Source organism: Strongylocentrotus purpuratus, unplaced genomic scaffold (assembly GCF_000002235.5).
Source record: "Strongylocentrotus purpuratus isolate Spur 01 unplaced genomic scaffold, Spur_5.0 spur5_scaffold_15, whole genome shotgun sequence".
Taxonomy (NCBI): domain Eukaryota; kingdom Metazoa; phylum Echinodermata; class Echinoidea; order Camarodonta; family Strongylocentrotidae; genus Strongylocentrotus; species Strongylocentrotus purpuratus.
The window spans coordinates 30,657,753-30,684,918 of NW_022145600.1; the positions used below are offsets into that span (position 1 = coordinate 30,657,753).

At 35.6% G+C, this 27,166-nt stretch overlaps 1 protein-coding gene across 6 annotated transcripts in view; it reads left to right on the top strand.

The window, feature by feature from the left end:
* Positions 1-3,009: 3,009 nt before the first annotated feature.
* Positions 3,010-27,166, top strand: part of LOC579409 (exocyst complex component 6B) — a 33,356-nt gene continuing 9,199 nt past the window's right edge. For 2 of the 6 annotated variants that reach the window (XM_030986170.1, XM_030986172.1), the window contains exons 1-17: positions 3,018-3,420; positions 7,083-7,248; positions 7,850-7,988; positions 12,798-12,843; positions 13,933-14,137; positions 14,925-15,053; positions 16,541-16,633; positions 17,453-17,605; positions 18,847-18,893; positions 19,357-19,477; positions 20,055-20,126; positions 20,827-20,924; positions 21,564-21,669; positions 22,227-22,448; positions 23,187-23,266; positions 24,083-24,188; positions 24,816-24,944. In XM_030986170.1, the coding sequence (XP_030842030.1) occupies positions 3,281-3,420; positions 7,083-7,248; positions 7,850-7,988; positions 12,798-12,843; positions 13,933-14,137; positions 14,925-15,053; positions 16,541-16,633; positions 17,453-17,605; positions 18,847-18,893; positions 19,357-19,477; positions 20,055-20,126; positions 20,827-20,924; positions 21,564-21,669; positions 22,227-22,448; positions 23,187-23,266; positions 24,083-24,188; positions 24,816-24,944 (2,052 nt within the window). In that variant the 5' untranslated portion in view covers positions 3,018-3,280. Of the gene's footprint in view, positions 3,421-4,482; positions 4,610-4,752; positions 4,916-7,082; positions 7,249-7,849; positions 7,989-12,797; positions 12,844-13,932; positions 14,138-14,924; positions 15,054-16,540; positions 16,634-17,452; positions 17,606-18,846; positions 18,894-19,356; positions 19,478-20,054; positions 20,127-20,826; positions 20,925-21,563; positions 21,670-22,226; positions 22,449-23,186; positions 23,267-24,082; positions 24,189-24,815; positions 24,945-25,949; positions 25,983-27,166 lie in introns of those variants that run through there. The other 4 variants (XM_030986169.1, XM_030986171.1, XM_030986173.1 and 1 more) reach the window with 4 other exon arrangements.

Below are 27,166 nucleotides of genomic sequence, written 5' to 3' on the forward strand. Positions count from 1 at the left end.
ACATGTTCACCCAATGTTGTGTTCATCAGCCATTATAATAGACCTATGATTATTTTTCCGTATTACTGATTGTAACGTATAGGGTCGACTTTTATGCCCTTCCAAATAACTGATTTGGCTTTCCGCTTTCCTGTCAATCCGTGTTGTCTTGATAAAGGCGCAAGCTGAAATGACCCCTAAAAATTTCCTTTCTACTTACCGAAGTTCTAGAGTCATATTCGATTGTACTCCGGGTTACTTGTTCCAAACAACGGAGCCTGTGCATGAGGTTCACCGCGAAATCATTCAAGCAACGGGCTGAAGCAGCTATTCTGTGTTTGACGCTAGTACGAGCCTTTTTTAAAAGCCAAACTTAAGTTGGACCTATTCAATCCAATTAGGCATGTACTTTAAATCCATTGAAATAAATAGAAGGTTATATGACATAAAACACAAAGACAAATGTTGGGAAATGGAATATGAGGTCAGTGCAAAAAAACATTACAGCTTATAGAAAGGGACAAACAAACAAATTAATAAACAAAGGTATGGTAAAAGGGGTTACTTATTCGTTAGTTGATAGAATAGTTTAAGCTTGTGTTTAAAAATATTTAAGATATGGCATTAAGAAGATTAAAAGGGGAAAAAAAAGACATGTGGGGACAAAATGATCTAAAACAATCCACAGCATCATTTTATTTACATTCCATTCTTGGTATTCATATATACTTTCTGTAGGGGAACGATAAGTTAATATTATTTTTTTAAAGATAAAAATGGACATTAGATATTCGTTCGTTTTGTTTTTTATGTGTAGCATTTCGAGATACAGAAATTTGCTATCCAGTGTCGTTATCGATTAAAAACTCTTGTGCTTAAAGAGTTGATCTGGAATTTCAGCTGAATTTAAATGTTGCTGAAAAGGCAATCCAACCTTTGTAATACTATTAAGTTTATGTGTATGAAAGCAGAAAAGGAAGAGAAACATAATAGCGAAAATAGCAAACTTTCACCTGTCCGCTTCTCTGATTTATCTGCTTTATTTTGAGTATTAATTTGTCCAATGGGTTTGGATTTTCCTTTAAAACTAATTCAGCAATATGTATATAAAATCTGTTATGTTTCGATTTCCGCATTAAAAAACAAAAATTCTGAACCTCAAAGGCCATTCTGCGACTCACATGGGAGGCTGATTAATATAGATTTCCTTTTCGCTTATGATACTCAGATTGCGCTTTTGTGATTACATTTAAGTGAGGTGGTTTTGTAATACATGTAATACCTTTTGTTGACAATTATTAATACCATCATAGCCATGATGGTGTAGGCAGCAAGAAAGACATACAGGGGCAAGTTCCCCCATTATCTAATCATTGTCACTGATTTGAGGGTTATATCCTATCCCACCGTCCTCTAATTTCATTCTTTTGCCAATACATGTATAAAACATTAATCATAAATCTCAAAGTCGTATTTTGAGAAAGCAAAAGAGGTCATTTTAGTTATTTAAACAATGTTTTGTATCACTATAGCTTATGTATACTTTCACACAAAATTGTGTAATACATTTCAGTGTAATACTTTTTGGGATACGAAAAAGCAATAAATCTTGTACTGTAATATGATTACAGGGCCCTCAGGGAGAACAGTGTGAATACTGATGAGGTAAACAAGACATGTTATTATTATTATTATTATTATTATTCGTGATAGCAAACAAACAAACAAGAGGTCTCTGTAGGCCCTATATTGGAGCTTATCATTTAAGAATAAAGTCTCGCTTGCAACGCTGACACTAAATATGACCACACCCTTTCATTTCTAAACTGATCGGTGACATCAATGGCGAAGATACTAGGGAGCTGGGGTGCCCTGCAGGCCTCCCTCGAAGAAAAGCGGGAAATTATTTAAAGGGAAATTAAGATATCGAGGAGAAAAGGAAAAAGAAAGAAAGAAAAAGCAGGAAAGAAAAGAAAAAAGAAAGAAAGGGAGAAAAAAAGGAGGTGTATGGTTAAAAGAAGATGGTGACACCCTTTCCATACCCTTGCTCAAGTCGACTGCCTCCTTCTTTCGCATTTCATTAACTTACAAGACGTATGACCGGTATCCCCCCCCCCCACCCGCCCATGATACCAACACCCCTTCTATTGCTAAAACCATGCTATGCCACTGGTTGATGCAATTTGTTTCTCGTTCCGCCAATTAAGGAGACTTGATTGGTGTTATAAATTAAGCCTTTTTACCTCGCTATAAATCACGTATAGATGAGAGTCCTTGCACATTAATGCAGTCAGTGCATGGAATAAGCCAGGAATAAACTTATTCATTGCGTCTCTGAATAATTCATTACAATATCTATCATTAGACGTCATGCTTTACAAAATAGCTACTGGTTAATAGCGGTGACTGTCAATAATATATATGTTTTTTTGTGAAATAAACCTATTCACGCCGGGGTCTCTGAAGAAATCTATCACTATGAACGGCATCCTTTACAAATCTACTTGCAGCGATGACTATATTTTTAAGACTGGGCTTGCTATTTTCTCTCCAGAAGGAGAAGGCTGTTTTCACTCCAGTTATTTATGGATACGTTGACGAAGAAACATGGGAAACACCCAAAAGATGCCATTTAATCTGTTCATACAATAACGCATCTATTTAGAACCATTTCAACCTCCTTCTATCGCAGTAATTTGGCTTTCCCTGAAACTACAGTAGTCCAGGGATTATTTTTTTTTGCAGCTGACAACGAATTATTATGCATATCGTTGGTCAATAATTGCGGACTCCGTGTTTAAAGGCGTTTTACCACCGTTGTGTTTACGTCAAATGGTATTTCCTCATCAAGCGTTTTATTCCAATCAATCGATTTTTGTGTCAACAACGTTTTCCGAGAGTCTAGCTCTCTTTTAAATAATAAAAAAAAAACCTCCTATACACGCTATACAGCATTCTTCTACCTATAATATGCGAACATAGTATTACCAGGGTAGTTTTGGAATGGATCAAGCATGCAGAGAGCTTTTGTTCAGCAGAATCAGTGAAGTGGAAAATGTAAAGCAATGATATTGTGGACTTTTGTCCCCACTCTGTAGTACGATTCTGCATTGATTTTTTGTTCTCTCTCTAGAACGAATTGCTCTTTTCCATGAGGGACATTGAGTAAATACCGACTCACAAAGTACACAATAATCTCTCTGCCTGGGCCACGGTGGGTAGGTAAAGCAGACAGAGAGGTGTCGATCGTACGCCCTGGTTGGACTCTGGACTCTGGATACTTGGGTTTCTTTTGACAAGAATGGCGGGGGCACGATGGAAAAAAGTTGGACTTGTCATGTCATTTGCGACAATGATTAGCGAGGAGGCAGCTGCTACTCATACAGAGGTTGTCATAGATGACATAGAGAATTCAGATGAGTTGATAGCACCAGTTAACAGGTATGTACTTTTGTCATTCTTTATATTTACAGGCAGGTATATAATTATATATACACGTTTAAAGGCGTATACCAGTCTATACTACATTGTATCTTCCATAATGTATAATTAACTACTCTACTAACTTGAATTATACGACTATCGCGACTTTTATGATTCCCTTATATACTACTTTTGTTTCATTTTCTCTTCGATGGCGAAAAACTACCTTTTCGTTTATGATCAGTTAAATTGAAATCCTAACTAAGTTGTGACCTTTTAAATTGGTAGATTTGTTAGTAATGGTGACCAACTGATTCAGTAGTCGAGAAACTTCGCCAGTATACGTTTAACGTAATTATCTTTGGCATCATAGGCCCGTGGTGAGAATTCTATTCTTGGCACTTTTTCTGATAAAAAAAGAAACCTCAGACCTTCATTTTCTTTGCATATCCGGCTAAATCTGAAGACTTATTAAGTAACACTGAACCTAATCCTAACTCTAACTCTATAACCCGGGTCTTTAACGTATAGGCCTATGTAGGCCCTACATAAACCCTATTGGTGGGATATTCTATCTATTTCCCATGGTATGAAAACATAAACAAGCCATTCGAGACCGTACATGGAACATGGCAGAGATTTGTGGCGCCTCTTCAGAGTTCCTCCGACTCTGCTTCGGGGAAATTGCAGGCGACTCGGACTGGTGAAATGGCGCCTTCGTACAAATGCATTAACCTACCAATACGATACCGTAGCTGGTATAAAAAACACTTTCAGCATCTCTTTTCCATGATGATTTCATTTGGGTTTTTGTTATGTAATCATACTTGCGTTGGATTTAATAGAGTGGGGTTTCAATCTACCGAACTCCTGATAAGAAAAGATAACTCCCTTTGCTCCCTAACCCACTTCCCTGAATAAATTATAACTTTCGGCAGGTCAAATTTAGCTCATATTTTACCCCACATACACATTCTCATATACATTTTCTGCACAAGCGCTGGGCGTGTATTGAGCCTCCCTAGGCCCTGCCTAGCTATACCAAGCCTTCATCAATACACACAATAAACCTAGATCTATGTGATGTAGGTGCTGGTTTGTTGATACCGAAAATGATGGCATCACTCGAAGAGCCAAAACACGACCGAGAAAGGCTTATTCATATCATCGAAGACTCTGATTCAACCTCCGTCGGCCAGATATTCAGGTTCATTTCTTCTTTTTTTACCCAGGGTGTTGAAATACATTACTTTAGGTGGATCAGCGGAAGTGTTGAATAAAACTGTGACTCAGTGAATGTTGTAAATACGTGCGTGGGGCTGAGGAGAATTTTGTGCAGTGCATGCTAGCTAGTGCTACAGTACAGCCGCGCTGCGTAATTACCGAATGGGGAATTTAGTGTGTTGTGAAGGCTTGAAAAGCTGAATGTCAGTTTGTGGTTCGGTGCATGTTGAGGTAAAATGCTGTATTGTCCAACTGTTATTTACAGCACAGCTGCTTCTTTGCTAGTGCGGTATGTAACCTTACTTTTTTCATTTTTTCTTAATTTTTCTGCGATGCAGTCTCTATCTTTATTTGAACAGATTCATTTGCATTTCAATTGAAAATAAAACAATTGCGAGAATGTGCCAGGTATTTTTGAGGCCAGGTAGGGTTGTTCATTCAGCTGTCTTGCATTTTAGTTTTCAGTCTTCTCAATTTGTATATCATCTCAAATATTTTACTGGGTGATTTTAATATGATGATAAGTCTAAAGAGAATGCATTTTCTAAGTCCTGCAGCTGTTGTTAGAGTTGTCTAATTTCATGACCAGGAAATATAGAACAGAGATAAGGAACAGAAATTATAAAGATCATATCAGACAAGTTTTTGTTTCAACGAAAGAACTAATGATCTGTATTGATGAAAAATGGGCTTGACTGCATGATATCTGATCAGTCAGGGAATGAGTTTATTTATCGCTGGAAAATCAGGGCAAAAGGCCAAAAACTTGATGTCTTGTGAAGTTGTGTTATCTTCAGCAGTGTCTGTTGATTCTAATTTCTAACCCTTCCCCCTTTTATCCATTGTTAATTCTCAAGCTAGCATTGTGTCAAGCCAAAATAAAATCATTAAATGTCAGATCAACAGATAATAAAAGCCTTGCTTTCCTTTTCAATCGATCCTTCTAAAGTCATTCAAAAACTAATTTACAAACAACTTGTATCTTGTGACGTGAAGACATTTAGGAACGTTGTGCAGACGAATTGTTCATCGTTGCTATTGGAATTTACCATGACTTAAATATGCTAGCAAATCTGAAATATTGGATAACTAGTGCTTTCAAGCATATTACACAGCCTGATTATGTGCTTCATGCTGAGGAATGGATTTTTATGCTCAATGTTCGTGGGTAAAAAGAAACTTGTCCATTCAGATGATTTTTTTGTTGTTGAAGTCTTCGTAATCATGGTTGTTGACGAGATTTTTTTCATTCAAACTTATGGTTCTCTTCTAAGCGTATGTTCAGCTGTTCAAAAGATTTAAATTACTTTTTGTAAACCTATTTTTTTATTTTATTATTCTTTTATTATTGTTATTGTTTATTTTACATCAGACAAGCCTACATGTACTTTTGACAATTGTTTTGATATTCCTTGGAATAAAAAGTACATGTTTTGTTTATTTACAGTGTACTTGCCAAAACAGTATTTGTTATATTTTTACACATACTGTACAGTGTACACAACTGTACATGTACACTTTGTAAGAAGGTTCATTTTTAAAGATTGTCTTTTTCTAACTTTTTTCTAACCGCGTAACTAGATTAAACATAGGTTGCAGATTGTGTACATGAACTGTACATGTAGCTCTAAATTGGTTCAGTTGATGTTGATTTTGTGTTGTTTACCACCTCTAATATATTTGAGAGAGAATTGTAAATTTTCTTTGAAGGTAGTTACATGTGCACGTATGTATTTTATTGTGGGTTTAGAGACCCTGTTGTGATTGGTGAAGAGAAAAAAAAAGTGGAGAAAACTATGACAATACTTCTCATGCTATGATGCATACATGTAGATCATAGGATGTGAAAATGAAACTCTACTCATCAATAAATTCTACACGAGTAGAGATAATGTAACAAAATATGGTTGATATTTGATTTACTCACAGTTATTAATTAGTGTAGTAATTTGTTTGTATGATATTTCCTGTTACATGTATGTGAATGGTACATTGTTATTCATGATCAGATACATGTACATGTAGGTTAGTGATGGTAGTAGTACATTGTAAGTAGAAAATAATAATAATTTATACATACAATTACAGTGTATATGGAATTTTTTCAAGAGTCAGTATGAAATAAATTATTTGTCTTATCTTCCCCCTAATAACCTACCAAATGTTATTGCTTTTTTAAAATCAATTTTGTATGGATTGGAGTAGAATCATTAAAAAGGAGTATATTTTGGTGATCATGACGAATATACTTGTATCTAAAAAACAAACAACAAATCTGAGATTTGAGTAATGTTTAAAATTTGAATACCGGTAAGTTATATACATGTACATGTATTTGTCATGTAATAAGTCTTGCACCAACATTTGATTTTTTTTTAATGTCTTTCCTAGGGTCTCTCCTTTTATTTTTCTTTCAAATTCAATTTAATCATCACTATTACCTGTTGTGTTTTCAGAGCTATCCAAGATGGCAAAGGTCAGCAGGAGTTTGGGGAGCATCTCAAAGCTCGCATCGCGGACCATGACAGGGACATCGAGAGGATGTGTAACTTCCATTACCAGGGGTTCGTAGACAGTGTCGGTGAGCTTCTACATGTCAGGGCACACGCAAAGAAACTCAAGGTTCGTATTGGCTTTTACATAGTGAAATGAAATCAATCCCTTCATCGTTTGAAATTAAAAAAAACACTGTTGGGACTTACAGGTACTATGCTATGTCCCATTTGCAGCGCAAAAAAATGAAAAGGTTAAATGCTAACAGCATTTGGGAGACAATTTAGAATTTAGAATTTCCCTCAAAACATAATTCCTGCAAAGTTCTTCAGAATTTGATGTTGGCTGCGAAAGGGACATAGTATCTTTAAAGCTGGAAGGGAATATCAGTTTGTTTTCTCATCTTATATTTGATATTTAATGAGAACTTTGTGTTATATAATAGTCATAATGCTATTTTCTTATACTACCCTAGCCTCTCTTTATCCTGGCTTTCATTTTTGGAGACCCCCCCCCCCCAAAAAAAGTAAATTAGTTAAACAATCAAACGAACCATTTAATTTGTGTGGATGTACAATGTAGAGAGAAATCTAGATAAATGCCAACCTGTTATTCATCATCGATTCTAACCATATATGGCAATTTGACCCCCCCCCCCCCCCCCCATCCTCTCCTCCCTCCCCCTTGCCACATTCAAATATTCTAATTAACTGAATTGTTTTTCTTTCAGGATGGGGTGCTACAAACCAACCAATCGTTGCAGAAGTCTGGTAATCCGGTCATTGAGAAGGCAGAAGAGTTACATACAACAAGAACTACGTTACGGAACATCACTGCAACGGTCGATCATCTTCAAACATGCCTGCCAGGTAAGCTACATTAACCCTCTGGTGCCACATACATGCTATTCTTTATATATGGGACTTGTGTACATTCAGTTGGTGCAGTTTTTTGTCTCTAGTATACACTGTAGGAAGAGTCAAGCAGAACTGAAAGTAATACATTGAAACCTGTCTATAAAGACCACTCAAGGGAAACAAGAAAAATGATGGTCTTTATCTAGGCAGGTTGCCTTTATGTACAGGTTCCTTTAATAGTACATGTTTCAATGAGAAAGAATTTTCAAGGGAAGTAAAAAATGTGGTCTCTGTAGACAGGTGGTCTTTCTATACAGGTGGTCACCAAAACAGGTTTGACTGAATATGTGAATCAGAGTGTGAGGGATATCTTATCAGGCAGATGTTATTATTTCTTCCATGTCACCATCCCTAAGACGGGGCTCTACACTAACTTTTTCGGGGGGGGGGGGGGGGGGGGGGGGGGGGTGGATTGAAGTTTTTTGGGCCAGACCCCCAAATTTCATAATTTTTACAAAGATCTAGAGCTCTTGCATAGAGACTCTCAACATAAAAATCCAGCCCCCCCCCTTTCACAAAGTGGAGCTCTGATTTTCATATTTGAGAAGGAAATAATTTTGAACCCCACAAGCTGATGATACTGTGATCAAATTAAAAAAAAAAATAAAGTATGTGTTGTCAGTAATTAAATGAAAACACATTGAGGTACCCTTTCTATTTTATGACATATTGCCAGGAAATTTCAATTAGTTTTGCTTAGCAGGAAGTATTTTAGTGGGTGTGCCAGCCTTTAATTAATGGAGTTCATGAAGCATTGAATTGTAATCTAAACAGTCATTTGAGGGCTCAGCTATAATGATGCAAGCTCAATCCAGAGTAATATGTTTTAAGGACTGCAAAATAGTCAAGAAAATCAAAGGACAGGGTGGAAATGTCTTCAATTTTATATACTTATTTATTTTTAAAGCCAAGTAAGGTACAACAATATGGTGGAACAATATATATTACTGCTATTTTCATGGTCTCAGAGAGCTGAATTGCTCTTGTCCAATTTGTAACAAGTTCAGTTGTCACAATATATTTAATTGTTGTCCATTTATAATGTATGTAGCTAAGTGTAAAGAAAATTTGAAATATCATTGGTCCATTTGTAATTAAAGCTTTAAGGTACAATGTATGTATATGTGAGAGTGTGCCAAGTAACATAAGTAATGTAATTATAGCAACAGTACACAGTAGAATAGCTAATCTATAATCAACTTTTATCATGGCTATAGTGACATCAAGTGTATGATAAATGTATATGGCAGTTATGATATGATAGTCTACAGTGATCACTATTACATGTATTAAGTCACAAGTAATTATTTTTATTCCTAATTACCATCAATCATTTTGTTATCCTGTAATTTCAAATTGCTCCTTAGTAGTTCACAAGGATTTCTCGGTATGTATTGTTATATTTATTTATTTATTTATTTATTTCTAATATTTATACAGGATTACAACAGGAAAGTGGTATTTTATAGAATATTTTTGACAAATCTGCGAAAATTGGTTACTATTCAATGCCACTCAGTGCCATTCTGTTTATGATAACAATTGAAAGGAATCATTTAAACTTGGAACAGTTTCCTAACCCAATTCCTACAAGCACTGAGTGATCCTTGCATTTTAATGCATACAGTTAATGAGAATGAGAGAATTCAGTCCTTGGTCAACCATCATGACCATGGGTTAACAGTATTCCATGATGTGAACACATCACGTGCTACATGACTGGGCACTGTCATGCAGCATGCACTTGCATCTGTCTCCCAAGCCAGCCATACTAACCAACTCACCTTCATCTGGTCTGTTCAGACTGTAGGAAATGTATACCAAACTCATTTAAGAAACATCATTTACATATAAGAAATTGCTTGTGTAGCAAAAGGAGCATGCAGACGCAAAAACAACATCGTTTAAAGAAACATCTTATAAAAAAAATGATTATTTTGTTTTTTTTTGTTGTTGAAGAAGTTAATTGGCATGACAGCTGGCCAATCATCAGTAAATAATGGGCTCATAACCAGCTCACAATTTAAACCCCACCTGGTATAAATATGATTGTTGTATGATACAACGTTCATATTAGAGCTGGACCCTGATAGTGATTCTTTCTCAAACGAACGTTTCATGCGTTTGTTAACCATACAGCGTACATATGTAGGGCTCATGCATACAGACTGTAAAAAAAGTTCTGTTCAAAACCCCTTCCGAAAAAGGTAGTGTGAAACCCTGGTATAGCTACAGAATCTAGGCCATTTTCATAATGTAACCAATATGAGGCAAATGGATGTGAATTACAATGTATTTCATTAACCTGTAATGAATAAATATATCTCGATAGTCATAATTCGAATTGCAAACTGTAGTTGTTGGTAGACTGTACGATACACTTAACAGGTTGTTAGGTAGAACAAGCCATAATGGCTTGTTCTACCTAACAAACCGTAATATATGCAATTTGCATTGTGATTATTGAAAGACAATTATTTGTACCAGGTGAATGCAATAATTTGTATTGGGGCACTTACAATGTACAATGTAAGTGTATTAAAATTTGGTTACATTACGAAAATGGCCTATTGTTGTGATGCTATACAACAAATTCTGGTAGCTTGAATACAGGGATACATGCATGTATTAAAAACCAAACCAGTAAGTAATGCCATGTGTTGTATTCTATCAGGCATTTCTCTACGTGATATGATTCATTATCCGGTGAGCCTCCTGTACTGAAAGCAGAGTAGTAATCATCGGCCGTTATAATCTCCCCTGCTATCTCTCTCTCTCTTTCTCTGTGACTCATTCTGTCCTTCCCTGTAAATGTCACTGATTTCCAAACACACTCTTAACCATTGTCTGGCAACTCAGGCATGAGATTTGTTTTTTTTCAATTGACCCATTGGATAATGGATACAATCTAATTTTGAGTTTGAGTTTGGTACAAAATCTATTTTCCATAGACCCCCCCCCCCCCCCCACAATCGGGCTTATTTTTCAGATACATGTTAAAAGGTGAACGGCAATAAGACTTACATGTACATGTAAGGAGTATTAATAATATTTTTTTATGAACATTCCAATCACTTCATCTTCCCTGTGAATGTCACCGAGTCCCAACCTTTAAATAAACACCACCATTGTCTGACGACTCAGGCATGAAAGTTGTGGCTTCTATTAATGCACTGGATGTGATTTGATTTTGGTACAAAACCTACATGTATTTTCCTTTATCATAGACCTCGGCCCTGGTTCGCTCAGGTTTAGTTTTCAATGGTATATTTAAGACAATTTGTATATTATATTACATGTATGCTGCTAAACAAAGATAATGAAAGACATTCAGTGTTACCCTATGTTTATGTCTTCAACTTTAAGAAATATTTTTGAAACTGCTTTTAAAAGATAGGGAAAATTTCCTTATCTTTTAGTATGATAACTGATAGCCATATGTCTCCCTAAAAAGAGTAAGCAGCCGTGAGACCATGCCTCTAAAGCATGTTGTTACTTGAAGCTCTGTTATCTATAGGACGTGATCTCATTCTACAGGTATTCAGATTTGCGTTTGTTTTTTATTCTCTCATCTTTGTTGGAATATTAAGCATGGTGTAAGTTCAACTAGGTTGGGCACTGCACACATTTATCAGGAGATCGCTAGACAAACAATAAACAATGAACTGTTTCTAAACTGATGAATTTACATGTATGTAATCTGGTAATGTCTGGAATATCAGTCTTTAGTTTGTCATATCAATAGAGTGAGCTCTCATTAAACATATGAATGTTTGCATGTAAAACATTTGTATTCATGTCTGTACATGACTGTGTTGGATTGACAGTAACTTTTCTCATATAAACAATATAAAAATGTAAACCTCAGTAAAGTATGATAAAAACATATTTATGCTCTTCCAAGAAGCTTTGAAAGTACTGCCTTGACTTTTTGCTGTGGGATTCAGGCATTTAATTTACACCTGGGTCAAGAGAGGCCTCTAGATAAAATGATCTGTCCAAGGATATACATGTATTGTACATGTTACCCCAGGCAGGGATTAACTTCTTGGGACACGTGATCGAGAATGAAATTATATACCGGTATATGAATTCCTGAATATAATGCTCAATCGATTTGATGTAATAAATAAATGTTGATTATGAAATGTTAAAGATAATTTTCCCTTTGTGTGTCAACATGCTACATATATCTGTCTATATTTACATTGTACATGTATATCTTTAATTGGACATGAATAACATGTGCAAAAATATGATGAACACCATATGTTCATTATGAAGCTCAAAGTGTACCTATCTCCTAAACAAAATAATATAAGTAAGGCTGTGGGAAGCCTGGAATGTATACAAATCAACACAAAAATTAACATGGCATTCTGAAGGCTAAGGGATAATTGTGCACAGAACATGCAGACCCTATTCTATTAAATCACATACAGTGATACGGGTGTGTCGAGTTGTCCACTCACAGGTCACTTTCATGTTACTTGAGAGTGTATTCAGACTTGCAGTATCTCTTTCAATGATGCTTGAATGTATTACACCTGTACAGCCAAATGGAATCCCAAACATGCATGTACAGAACAAAATATATTTAGGATTTTAGGTGACTGGTAAACTTAAAGCTATATCATTTTGCGTTTACTTTGGTTGAATACATGGACTGTGTTTTCCATTCTCTCATTGGAATACATCCAATATCATATTCATGTACATGTAGAAGTGACACATTGTTTGTTTTCATTTTCTGTCTGGTAGTTCTGGAGATGTACTGCAAACTGAATGATCAAATAGAAAGCAAGAGGTAAGTGTCAATATTTGAGAAATGAATACACGTTAGCATTCATATTTAGAGACTGATGTGTCTACTACTCTATTTGTCATTTTTTATCAATTCGTTCATGTATCCTGGAGGGTGTTTCACAAAGATCCTAAGTAGAACTTAACTCTAAGTTGAACTTAAAAATTATGGACAGCCATTGGAGTCTTAAAATGAAATATATTCAAAAGCAGAAATTCAAGTATTTTAGACTTTTTATAAATTCCACATCCAGAACATGAAATCTCCTTGATGATAGAAAATATGAATGATTTGAATAAACAATTAATGCATTTCAAAATAACTTTTACAAAATATTTTCAAAGATGCTAATGGCTTTCCATAATTTTTAAGTCCAACTTAGAGATAAGTTCGACTTAGGATCTTTGTGAAACACCCCCCAGGTCACCATCTAGACAGTATTTAGGGTTAACAGCTCAGGGCCCTGTTTCATAAAAACTAGTTATCAATAACAAGATACAAGAAGTAGGTTTGTCATTTGTTACTGATAACAAGTTTCATGAAACTGGGCCCAGTTTTGTTTATAGTAAGTATCCCTTTCAATAAAAGAAAAAAAAATAGTCAACTTCCTTTCTCAATTTGATTTGAGCTAAATTGATTATAAGATAGTAGAATAAGTAAATGATTTTTTTTTTTTAAATTTGAGAGAGAGAGAAAGAAAACCATGAGTGATTTTAAAGACTTCCCTGAGAGTATCCGCATGAACTTTGACTGTTACTATCCCATCATGTTCCACAGGTATAGGTGTACTTGCCTGCCCTGATGATCTTAGAAAAGTTTGAATACACCATCAAAAAGGCATTCATGAGCGATCTCAAAGATTCCTAGAGAGTACAGTCAAACCTGTCTACAGCGACCACCCAAGGGAAACACAAAAAGTGGTCTTTGTAGACAGGTGATCTTTGTAGACAGGTTCCTTTAGTACATGTTTCAATGAGAAACAATTTTCAAGGGAATCAAAAAATGTGCTTGTTGTAGACAGGTGGTCACTAAAGCAGGTTTGACTGTATCTGCAATCATTCAGATTGTTATCTATTACTTTATCTTCTATAGGTACTATCCTGCCCTGAAGACCTTAGAGCAGCTTGAACACACCTACCTGCCGAGGGTGAGGCGGTATCGCTTCTGCGAGCGTATGGCAGACAACATTCCTATGATCAGACAAAACATCAAGGAGGCTTCCATGAGTGATCTGAAAGACTTCCTGGAGAGCATCCGCAAGCATTCAGACTGGATCGGGGAGGAGGCCATGAAGCAGGTACGTTCCAATCGATTAATTGTGACAAAGTAGTAACTGCAGCTGTTGTTGGGTAAACCTCTTGTACATATACAGATAGGCCTGTATGTAGGACTCAAATGATGCCCCATCTGTTCTTTAATCTGTCCTAAAAATGAATGCATCTGAAATTCCAAAGGAAATAAAGTCATGAAACAGCTACCACTGAAAAGACTGGAAAGTGGTGGGATGTTGACATAATTATTAATATATTTGTAACAAATTGAGTTTAAAAGCAAATGCCAAAGTCTCTGTAAATAGTTATGTGTTATCGAGAAATGATGTTAGACAGGAATTCAGAAAATTATTTGTTGATTTTTTTTCTTCTTCAGACTAAGATAAAAATAAGAGTTTACTTTTGGTTCCTACTACAGAGATGAAAACATGAGATAGAATAGGAAGAACAAAGGAGTTATTCCTATTAATGAATTGAGAATGCTGACCTTACCTACTATGAAGGATAAAATTAAGAAAAGGAAAAAAAAGGAAAATCTTCAAATCATGATGATGAGTGTTTAAAGAAATAGTGTTTACACAACAAACAATAAAGTACAATGCAATGCTTTAGTTCAGATGAATTGAGATACTGTACATATTGACTTTGTTTTCCCAATGTCTAGTTACCTAAATCAGGAACTAGTGGGGGGGGGGGGGAGGAGGGGCTAGACATGTCTCAAAATCGTTCACCAAGTTTTCTGTCTTTTTTCCATACTTCGCTGCTCAAAGTTCAATTGGTGAGACATTACTGTTCTCCTTTGTCAATTTATAGGTTCAGAAGAGAAGTGCACTTGAGACGTCAGCCTTCAGTAGAGCTAGACATCGGACTGTCAAGGCCGAGTCACCGCTCACCGAAGCTGACAAGGATTCAGTGGGAGACTTCATGTTTGAGGAAGAAGAAGTATGAGATTGTGAATAATTTGTTTTGATACACTCTGATGACACCAATAGTCATGGGGGTCCCCAGAAGTTCCATGTAACTTTAAAGAAAAATGGTTTAGTACTAAGCTGTAATACCTTAGTAGCACCGCCAAACCGACTCCAAACCGACTCCAAACCGACTCCAAACCGACTCCAAACCGACTCCGCACCGACTCCACACCGACTCCAAATCGACTCCGCTCCGACTCCAAACCAACTCCAATCTGACTCTAAACCGACTTCATACCGACTCCATACCGACTCTAAATCGACTCCATTCTGACTCCATACCGACTCTAAATCGACTCCATTCTGACTCCATACCGACTCTAAATCGACTCCATTCTGACTTAATACAGACTCTAAACAGACTCCATTCTGACTCCATACCGACTCCATTCTGAACTACCAGTACTAAGAAGAGCCAGTCCACACTGAAAAATTAAAGGCAGTTCATTGATTGTGATCATCTTTCAAAAAAACCAGACCTTTATCAAGATACTGTATAGCATGTGAAAATCAGCCACACTTGAGCACCAGTCTCTTAAACTCTGCATTGAAATTAATGTTTGCAATTTTGATGGCTCATTGTTCAACATTCAGAAATGAGCATTGATTGTACCTACATAGGTACCTGAGAATAATCATATCCTGTCGCAACATTACACAGCCCTTATTAATCAACCCCCCCCCCCCTTCTCATGTGTGCCTGCATGACATGAGCCTTGCAACCATTGATGTACATGTATTTATTATTTCATTCATTGCCAGAATGTAAAACCTTTCCCCCTTTAAATAGATTTATCATCTTTTCTTTAGTAAAGCTTTCTGCCCCTCAATCATTAGACCATTATTCATGCATGATATTTTTTTGTTTCATGTAATTTCAGTAGTGTTATTAAAGGTCCCCTGACACAGAAAAGCTTACAAAATTCAAGTAGACATTTTTTTCTAAAAAACTTCTGATGAATCCAGATGTTGAAATATCATCAAAGAAAATCATGTTTTTAAGATGTTAACTTGAAAATAACTTTTAGGTGGAAAAAACAAACACCTAACGTCTTACTGCTCGGAAACACCTATGACATCCTATGTAGAAAGAAAGTCAAGCAAGCTCTCTGTAAAACACTGTAAACATACAGCACAGCAAGAATGTAGCTGTAGTCTTATGAAATGAAAAACAAACGGGGTATGGTATGGTATAAGGATACAACTTTATTGGGCCGGCGTGGCAATATCTTACCAGCAGTTAGGCGTATTGCATGTTGCACAACATTGAAGCATGCTGCATGTTGCGAGATAATTTGAATACATTGTGTTAGGGAGATCAATTTAGACATTCTAAAGTGATAAATTTATATCGTAAATGATTTACTTTTGTAGATCAATTTTTGGAAAAGCATGGCATGTACCTGCATCAAAATACTTCACGATTAAAGGGTATATGTCATTGTTTCACGTGTCTAGGTTGTGTTACAGGATTTGAAGGCGCGGGCAGAATTCGCAAAGTACGCTGCGCGGCCACGAAGGCTGGCCTCGCGGCGGATTACATTCGATTTTGTAAGTTCCACCCTCCAATTTCAGACCATTTGAGTCCTTTGGAAAAATTATATAAGGCAGAATATCTTTTTCACTATATTGACACAAACATGTATTGTATGGGGATTTTGGGGTTATCAATACTTGCTACTTCAACTTCTCAGAAGAGTTAACACAAAAAACCATAATAACAGTCGCACATTAAATGCATGCAGAGCGCTACTGACTTTCCGAGTTATACTACAAAGGATTAATTTAAAAATAAATATTCGGGAAAATTAACATCACTTTAACAATAATAAGTAATTCCAAGCTGTTATGCCCTGAATATTACCAATAACATCAAATGTTTTTGATTAGTAGGAGATAGCATGAAATTAATGGTAGACCAAATATGAGTAAAATTATACTTATAAATTTAGTGTATTAATGTTCATAATTCCATAAAACTTGGTGACATATAGCACACAAAATTAATAAATATATCAGTCTTGCCATAAAGCAAACTGCAGAGAAGTTGATTTGATGACAGGGGATCTTTAAATAGAAATTCAGTGTCATTGTAAGATCATTATTAGGGAAATTTGTCAGCTTAGTGCATGGTAGTTCCCTAATTCATCATTTCATGTAGAAGTAGAAATAAAATGTTCACTTTGCTGTCGGAAGTGTGCTTTGCTTCAAGAAAAATTGCCTTAGCTATTTTGATTTGTTTTCTTCTTACCAATCGCTTCCTCGTCCACTTATTTCAAGACTATATGTTAACCATATTTTCTTCTCATTTATTTCATCATCATCATCATCATCATCCTCATCCTCTGCATCGTTGTCATGGTTACATAGGAGGTGAGCCCGCAGGACAAGGTTGACTTCTCTCCGGTTTACCGTTGTCTACACATCTACTCTGTGCTTGGTGAGAGAGAAGTGTTTGAGAGTTACTACCGCAAGCAGAGAACGAAGCAGTCCAAACTTGCCATCCAACCTCAGGGTAACACGGTAAGTCCAGTCTGGTCTTGTTTTGTTGTCACAGGCTTTCCCAATGTCATTCAATGACACAGACATACCATCTAGTATTTAGCTAATCTTGAGCTCTGGTATGGGAATCATATTTTGAGAGAAAAGTGCTATGATTTATTCTGGATTGTTTATCCTGCAGTAGATTGGTTGTTTGAACCAGTTAAATACAAACAAATGCACAAAAACTTACTGGGCATTATCTTCAATTAAAAAAAAAACCCTCCCATTTGCACATAGTGACCTGTGTTAAGCACGTGGTGTCGGGCCTACCTATCCGGATTTCCTTCTCTTCCTATTTTTCACTACCGGTACTCAGCCACTAAACATTTTCAACCAAAATTATTTGGCACATGTCATGTATTTGTAATCTTGAATATTCGGTGTAAGTTTCTTTGGATTCTGTGAGAATTTATTTTGTATATTTACCAGAACTCAAGTTTATCTTTAAAGTGTACCAATCACCTGAAAGAAAATGATTTGTGACTTTGTGTATAGCTAGAATGTATAAAATCAACCTTAAAGGCTTGACCTTTCATTCTGTAGGTAAACAGTTTAAAGGAGTATGAAGAAAAGAAAGCATAACATAAAACTCTGCGTAGAGGGTACGCATGGAACCCAAGTTGGACCTGGGTTCTGTGCGAGTCTTATTCTATGCTAGTGTTTATGCCTACCTTAAGTTGTCTAATCAACAAGGTGTTTTTAATGGTATGCACTAGGAGTGTTTGTAAATGAAATATTTGAAGCTAATATCTTGAATACAGTATAGCAACATGTAATCCCTTACATCAAGAGCAAAACATGTTTTGAGCACTTTGAGATACGAGGCACACTTATATTGATTGCAAATGTTGTGTCACGCTGATAAATAATTGTTTCTGGTATATGTATTGGTTAATATTTAACTCCAGATCTCAATATTTAAATGTTAGACAAAGATCTCTATTTCAATGTCATATCAACTTTTGTAAATTAATGTTGGTCTGGCAAACACACTCGTACTACCAAACAAATTCAATTTGGTTGTCCTACATAACATTTTTTTTTAAATATTGATACAAAGTCATGTATTCATATGGGATATTGCAATTCATATACCGGCATGTGCCAAATTGTTTTTAATAACTTTAAAGTGGATTTATAAACAACTTTAGATCACGACCCTTTGATCAATATACAGTATATCTTTTGAAATTGAAGTATTTTTCCTTATTCCTTTTTAGTATGATTCGTTAGATCACTACAAGAAGTACTTTCATCAGATACTAGGGTAAGTTTTAATTGACATTTTGTTTCTATACCAGGATTTCTAGGATTTGTTTCTATACTAGGATTAACATTTTCCTGGTTTATACTTGTACGTCATCAATACAATGAACTTGTACGTTAATCTTCAAGGAAACAGTCATTCAAGCATTACATATTTGTCAAAAATGTTATATCCTTTTTTCTGAGAAAATATATACCGGTAATATTTTAAAGTCAATTGAGCTACATAATGTTATTGTATTAAACCTTCTGGTGAACTTAGGATATCACAGACTAATGTGAATGGTCATATTAACGTAGGAAATGTACACTGTTTGCATTCAGATCCATAATGTATGATACTATTGTATGGTATTGTATCATCATCAAATATATCCAAACTTATATTTAGATATTTATACATGTATACTCTGCATATCAGCACATTTTCATGAAGTATTTTATGTCTGATATATATTTTTCAGGTTCTTTGTTCTAGAAGACCATGTATTAAGTACTACAGAGGGCTTAGTTACAAGAGAATACCTAGATGATCTATGGAACACCGCATTATCAAAGATTGGAAGCACACTAAGAAATAATTCAGTAAGTAGCCAAATGCTATACAGTTTATATCTCTAGAAACCTATTTGGTTGGAAATTCCTTTTGAAATTTCACTGATTTTGTCAAAGATCAGAGTACATAGGATACGATTCAATTAGATTTTAATCCACCAAGATTATTTTATGAGCTGTCTTCCATTTTGGGTTTACACTGTTGTAATGTTAACATTATTATTTAAAGGCAAACAAATTATTAATTTCTGTTCAACATGTTTAATAAAAGTTTATAAAATAATTTTTGTTCTCAAATTATTTTAATAGATTATTGTGTTCTTGTGTCACTACTATTAAAACAGCAATTTTAGTTGTTAAAAGAGAAAACAACTACACTTATTTAATTAAGCTAATACCATCATGGTATGAATATCATATTGTTTAATATTTACTTCTCCCTTCATATTGGCACATTGTATTGTCTTTTTTGCTTCACATACACAAACTCCTCTGAGGTATGAAGTATACCACAAGCAACATTGTTCATATGTAAAATGGCTCTGTTGATACCTGTACAATTTTATTTATTTAAAAAATCCTCCCTTTTTTTTTTCCTTCCCTCCAGGCAATATGCACTGATGCAACACTGTTACTACACATCAAGAACCTGGTAGTCCTCTTTGTACAGACAGTAAATGTGAGTAAATATCCATTGATCATCATTCAAAGATAAGATATTCCTCTTTTATTTTACAACGTATGAACATATGTAGCCATTTCATTTTTGATATATTATAGATATACAGTATGGTTACAATTGCACTATGTGAGAGATGGGGGGGGGGGGGGAGGATTGGGGTCCTGAAAAGGACTGTCTGTAATCTTTATTTCTTGAGTGTTTGTGTGGTCCTGAAAAGGACTGTTGGTAATCTTTCTTGAGCTTTAATATATTATAGATATCTTATCAACTTATACTGTTTTACTGTCTGTTAAAAAATACAATCCTTTCACATATTCTGTATTTGTATAAAAGATGTAAGCTCATCACATGGGTTGTTAAGGGTTGGCCTCTTACAAGGTTTGTTTCCTTTTTGGCCACTGCCCTCCTCACTTTTATAATTCATATTATGCATTGTCATACATTTGTCTGTTTATATATGTATTTTTATATGTTAATCTCTTGAGGAGAAATAAATTAAACTGAAAAACTGAAACATGCATAAATTACTGTGAACAGTGTTTTCTGTGTGAAATACTAGATGTATTTTCAATCATGGTATCTTCTTAGGATCGTGCAAATTTGGATCTTGATTTAGGTTTACAACCATGACACCCCTAACTGAGTTCTTACAGGATCTCAAGCATGTTATAATGACATCTTTTTGCTTGTCTTTCAGAGCTATGGATTCAACACCACAACTCTAACCGAGTTCCTTCTGGATCTCAAGGATCAATACAATGAAATCCTCATGAAGAAATGGGTCCAAGTCTTCAGGTAAGGCCTAAAAAAAAAGATGTTGTATTGCCCGTTAGGTGCCAAAACATGGAAATCTTTTCTTTCTTTTTTTAAACTTTTTAACAAAATTCCCTCTTTGGGCTGATATTTCTGAGTTGTTGTTTTTTTGCTTCAATACTTTTTTTCTCTAAAACATGGTTAAAAAAAAAAAAAAAAACTTTTTTAAGATGCCGACCATAGATTTCATCATTTTTGGGTCGATCGCAAAGGGCAATACAACACCTTTTTTTTTTTTAGGCCTAATCTCATAAAAGAGAAGAATCTTATCAAACTGATGAAAAGTACTGTATTGGTTTGGTGTATGATGAGAAAACAAGTGATTTATTTGATGTCAGAATTCTAAAAGTGTGTGAAGAATTGATTGAGAATGTGATATATAGCTTTAATCTAAAAGTATTCAACAAAGGCCCTAATCAAACCAGTCCACATTTCATTCTTGAGTTATAAAAAACACCAAACATTTACAAGGGGTGTGAATAATTTAGTTGTTAATTGTATGCCAAAAACTCAACACTTTACAAAAATTCAAATGCTCATCGGAATAACAAAGCCTGTCCTTATTTTTACGTCTATCACGTAGAGGTTTGTCAAATGATTTACTCTTCATTCATTTCACAGGGATATATTTGATGAGGATAACTACACTGCTATGGCAGTGAACTCTGAGGCAGAGTACCTTGACCTTATCAGGTCATTCCCATTCAGAGACGAGAAGATTGATAAGGTGAGGGAAATCACATTTTCCTTTCAAAGTGTAGGTATTAAAGCAGTGTTGGAAAATCTAGATATTGCCTCTCAAACACTTCATGATTTTATATCTATAATTGAATCTTATCTATGTAGAAGTGTCGTGGTCGAGTGGTTTAAGCACTTGCCTAGAAATTTGAAGGTCATGGGTTTGATCCCCCCGACACAGGACTAATGTATATTGGCAAGGCATTAATCTATATTTGCCACTCCATACCCAGGAGAGAAATGGGGCTCCCGGTAGGATGACGAAAGCCTTTGTGTTAATAGCAATTGCCATATGCCCTTATGTTGACCCTATGGTAGGAATACTCCCCAGGGAGTGGAGATGGTGTACACTGTGCGTGAATGATTCCGATGACCAGGGTAATAATATCTGTTAAGCCATTCGAGAGGCTATTTCGTATTAAGCACTATATGAATCTTTATTATTATTATTATTATAATTATGTATCATGAAATCAGCTTGAACATGTAACACACTTCTGTTTTTAGCTTAACAGGCCTACAATCTATTCATTTCTATTGAAACAGGCACCATACCCACGCAGGCTGCCATTCTCAGAGTTTGTCCCCAAGGTCTACAGACAGATCAAGGAGTTTATCTATGCATGTCATAAGTTCTCTCAAGATCTTCACCTGACACAGACAGAGAGAGATGATATGATCAGGAAATCAACCAACGTTCTCCTCACCAGGACACTCAGCGGATGCCTCAATGCTCTTATACGAAAGAGATGTCTCGGGCTCACAGAGGTAGGGTAGCATGTTCTAAAACTTAGTCAGAATGTTACTGTGGGCATGGTCTGGTAATATGTCAATAAAACTTAAAGGTGGTGTAGCACAACGGGACTACATGTACCGAAGCATGAGGAGAACTCGGTCTGTTTTGCGAACGCTAGAGCCCGCTGACCGTTAGTCAAGTCCATTCGTTTACGTGCAGTTGTTCAAAAGTCGTAGATGGCGTTAGCCAGTATTTGCTATGCTACACCACCTTTAATGGTATAATCATGAATTCCCTGAAATAAAATTAGAAGATTACCCCTATTTTTCAAATAGAAGGTGCCTCCCCCTGGCATTGAAAATGAACCTCACTGTAGCTTTCAGATGTGTAAATCAGGATTTCTCCTACCCCCCCCCCCCCCCAAAAAAAAAGGAGAGAGTAGGCCTGCTGTTTCATAAATAGTTTGCCTGACGCGCTTCCAGTGGGCCATTAGAAAGATCACTGTCTTTATATGCTTGACCTGCCTATTTTTAATTTGTCCATGTAAATGTTTTGAATTAAAGCCCCACTGTCCTACTTGTACATGTAGCTACTTGCTCCCTCTATATAGAAAACCTCCCCAATCGGTGCCTGTTGGTCCCCCATGATCCTCTTTTTCTTATGTTAATTGAGAGCTGTCAGTGACCTCGCTGTGTGGTCTAATCTCTTCTGGCCCAGTAGTATTGACGGTCTTTGAAATGCTAACAGTCGAGATTTGTTTTATTCTTCAGCTGGTTCAAGTCACTGTGAATACCATCCACCTAGAGAATGCTTGTAAATATCTGGAGGACTTCATCTCAAATATCACAGGGTAAATCTTGTATTCTATTTTGTTTAAAATATCAAAAAAGAAACACTCAAAATGTCACAGAATTTTATTTTGTTTAAAAATGTTTGAAGTGGTTTCAGATATCGATTTAAAATTCTAAAAAAGATAGAGAAAATTGTATGTCACAAAATTGGACAAACATAATTTTGTATACATATCTCCCATCATTCTGTATCTAGGCTGTTCATGGTAAATGAGGCAAATCGATGGTTCAAAAGAGTAGCAGGACTGGGGGCAACCCATTTATTGAGTCAAAACTTTATTTGTTCTAGCATACTCTTTGCTCTGGTGCACTGAGGATTTTCTTTAATAAGCAAATAGAAATTTTGTGTAAAGTCATTGATTCTACTTTCAATTTCATATTCAGATAGTAATGTTGATAGAGCATACAAAAAAGGTTACAAATCTTTTGGGTACCTTATCATGAGATCTGTGTTTATAATCAACAAATTTGTAATAACTGGGGTTGTTTTGCAAAGATCTTAAGTCGAACTTAACTCTAAGTTGGACTTAGAAATTATGGAGAGCCATTTGTAGCATTAAAATGAAATTATTCAAAAGCAAAAAATCAAATATTTTAGACTTTTCAATAATTCCACATCGAGAACATGAAATCTCCTTGATAATAGACAATATGAATGATTTGAATCAACATCTTATGCCTTTTAACATAACTTTTACAAAATATTTTCAAAGATGCTAATGACTTTCCATAATTGTTAAGTCCAACTTAGAGATAAGTTCAACTTTGGATCTTTGTGAAACACCCCCCTGATGTAAAATTTGTTTCTAATATAGGACAACGGGAGACAACATTCATGCAGCTGGTCTGCAAAGCACCAATATCTTCAGAGATGCCAGGAGTGAAGCAGAGCTCGAGATCTACAGGAGACTCAATGAGAAGGTAGGTCAGGTGATCAGATCAGGGCCCTGTTGCACAAAACTTACCATTGATGGTAACTACCATGGAAACCTTGATTTTGATTGGCTGTTGTGCCCTGTTACCATGGTAGTTGCCATCGATGGTAAGTTTTATGCAACAGGGCCTTGCAGGAACAGCCTAGTCTCCAATGGTCTACATTTGTATACTTTACTACTGCCTTTAAGGAGCTAAGTGCAGCTTCTTCTTTTAGTGATGAAACTACACATGAGATTACCTTTTTCAATCTTTAGAAGAATTGATTCCGTTTTGCTAATAAACACATTGTTCTTTCTTCCTTTCTTCTCTCTTTCTGTATTTATCTCTCTTGCTTTTTCAATTCTCTATATCTTATGTTTCTGGATGATCTGATCTTTTCTTTTTTTCACTTTTTTTTCTTTCTTTTCTTCTTTGCTTTTCTCTTTACTTGCCCTTTTCCTTATTTTTAATTTTATCTGTATGTTTGTTTCTCTCTAACTCACCCATCTCTCTGTCTTTCAGCCTGTGTGTGTGTCTCTCTCTCTTTCTCTCTCTGTCTTGTTTTCTCTTTGTACGTCTCTATTTTTATGCCTTTGTCTCATATTTGCACTCCTTCTCTCTTCTCCTGTGTAGGTGGATGAGTTCTTGGAGCTGGCCACCTATGACTGGTCATTGGATGAATCCGCAGGGAGAGCTAGTGGCTACATCATTGACATCATCCGCTTCTTGGAAGGCAGCTTCAAGGCATTCAATCATCTACCGGTAAACTATCCCTCCCCCCCCCCCCCCCCATTCCAAGTTACAACAAATATACTTTGGAAAAACTCTTTAATTGTAAGAGGCAGTGGACTCACCGGACAGAGAGAAGGGTCTTAAAAATGGGTTTCCACACTCCAGGGGGGTGTTTCACAAAGATTATAAGTCAAACTTCACTAAATTGGTTAAGTCCAACTTAGGATTTTTGTGAAACACCCCCCAGGTCTTCAAGAGCAAGTTGGAGGGCTAGCCCCCTTGTGTCTTCAATACATCCATCCTCAATTAAACTAGTCCTTCATATAAATATCAAAAAACTATATTCCCAAGATGCCAAAAGGGACAATTTTCTTTAATATGCTCTGACTCTTTGCTTATTAATATACAAAATATTAGCCCCCCCCCCCCTCTATTTCCTTCAAATGCTTCCAAATGCTTCCAAATTTCTAATTGTCTATTAAAATCAGTTAATGGATTTTCCCACTCAAGATGATCAATACTTGATAAAGCACTTATCGTCAAGAGGCTTAAATTACCCCTTAGAATCTTCCAAAATAGTGTTTTGAGTGCATTTGCTGATTATAAGGATTGGAAATTGCTTCCTTATTGCATAATACTTGAATGCTGTGTTGGGGTTCTATACTGCACTGAGCTCACATACACTATCTTGGTGGTAAGTCGTCTTTGTGTGGGGTTTCATGCTTCTAAAGGTGGTGTTTTATAGTGTACCAATTACTTAAAACGATAATTTGTGGACAGCTAGAATGTATTAAATAAACCGTTAAAAAACTTCTGTTAAAAAATAACGAGTATAAAGAAATAAAGAATATTTTTTGTTGCTTAAAAGATGAAACTTACCCATTTTCCTCTCCCTTATCCTTTTTATAATATAAACTGGGAAAAAATTCCTGATATAAATATTTCCAAAAACATGATCATGCCCAACAATACAATTTTGTGCTGTATAAAAGATGAAACTCACCCTGTGTTCCTCTCCCTTCTCCCCTATTTTAGTGTGGTATGAGGGTTCCTGCTCCCACTAGTAAGGTGTGAAGACTTTGATTTTAACCTTTGACCTCTCTACTCCTATACTACAGCGTGCTATTATATCATTGTGTGGATTAACTCCTCTGAGCCTACTAATCGTAACTAACCTGATCAAATGACGTACAAAACAAGGTTGAATAACGCAAAGGAAATATAATAATCACTGTAGTTTCAACAAGTAGGACTGGTGGGTGTGTATATCCAGACACTTTAATCAAACAAAAGCTGTCACATTTGTTGCTGTTGAATTTCATCAAAATTCAGCGTCAAATGACACTAACCAACATACATATTTTTCCTTTACAAAAAGTCCAACTCAAGTCTTGAACGTTTTGTGAAGCATTGCTTGTAAACTTCTCCAAAATGTTCAAATTAGTGTTTGAAACAAACTGTCCGGATAACCAGCCTGTCGGGACACATGACGTGTTGGTATACATTACATGTTTATGCACAAGCCAAAGAAAATGTATAAACTGAAAACAATACATAACAGTTTTATCTGATACTGGCTGCACTTTCTCTCGGAGTAGAATGGAACACCCTTGGTTCATCAGACATTGAAATTGCTGAAATAACCCTGACCTGAAATAAGCTGATCAGACATGGTTTAGATGTAGTAGCCTATGTTCGCTTCTCTGAGCCACAACTGCTAGATATATATATCTACACATTACACTAATAAATTACAATCAATATCTCTTTAACCCTTTGTGGTGTTAAGCATGTGTCTTTATAGTACATATAACTTCTTCATATGGTCGACAAGAATACGTAGGATCTTTGACACCAGTTGATTGATCGTTTTTCTTCCATTCTTGAAACTAAAGAATAGGGTTTAAAGTACACATGTACTAAGTTGTACATAGATTTATCCATCAGCCAACCTATCAAACAATTAATTCTTTTAGATCTTATTTCTCTTAATTTTCTTTTTAAATACGGTGTGTGTGGTGGACTACTTATTTTACCAAAGTGATATATCAATAATTCTCTCTAAAACTTATTCTTCTACTTCTCTTTTCCAGATTACTTTTTATTGTAGCAATCTCTGTAGATATATTCTCTGCATAATAACTTAATTACAAGTGCTTATTAATCCAGTACATACTAATTAGCTTACAATTAAAATGACAATAGTTTATGAAAAGGATTAAATGTTGAAAAGAAGTAGGGGAGAAGTAGGT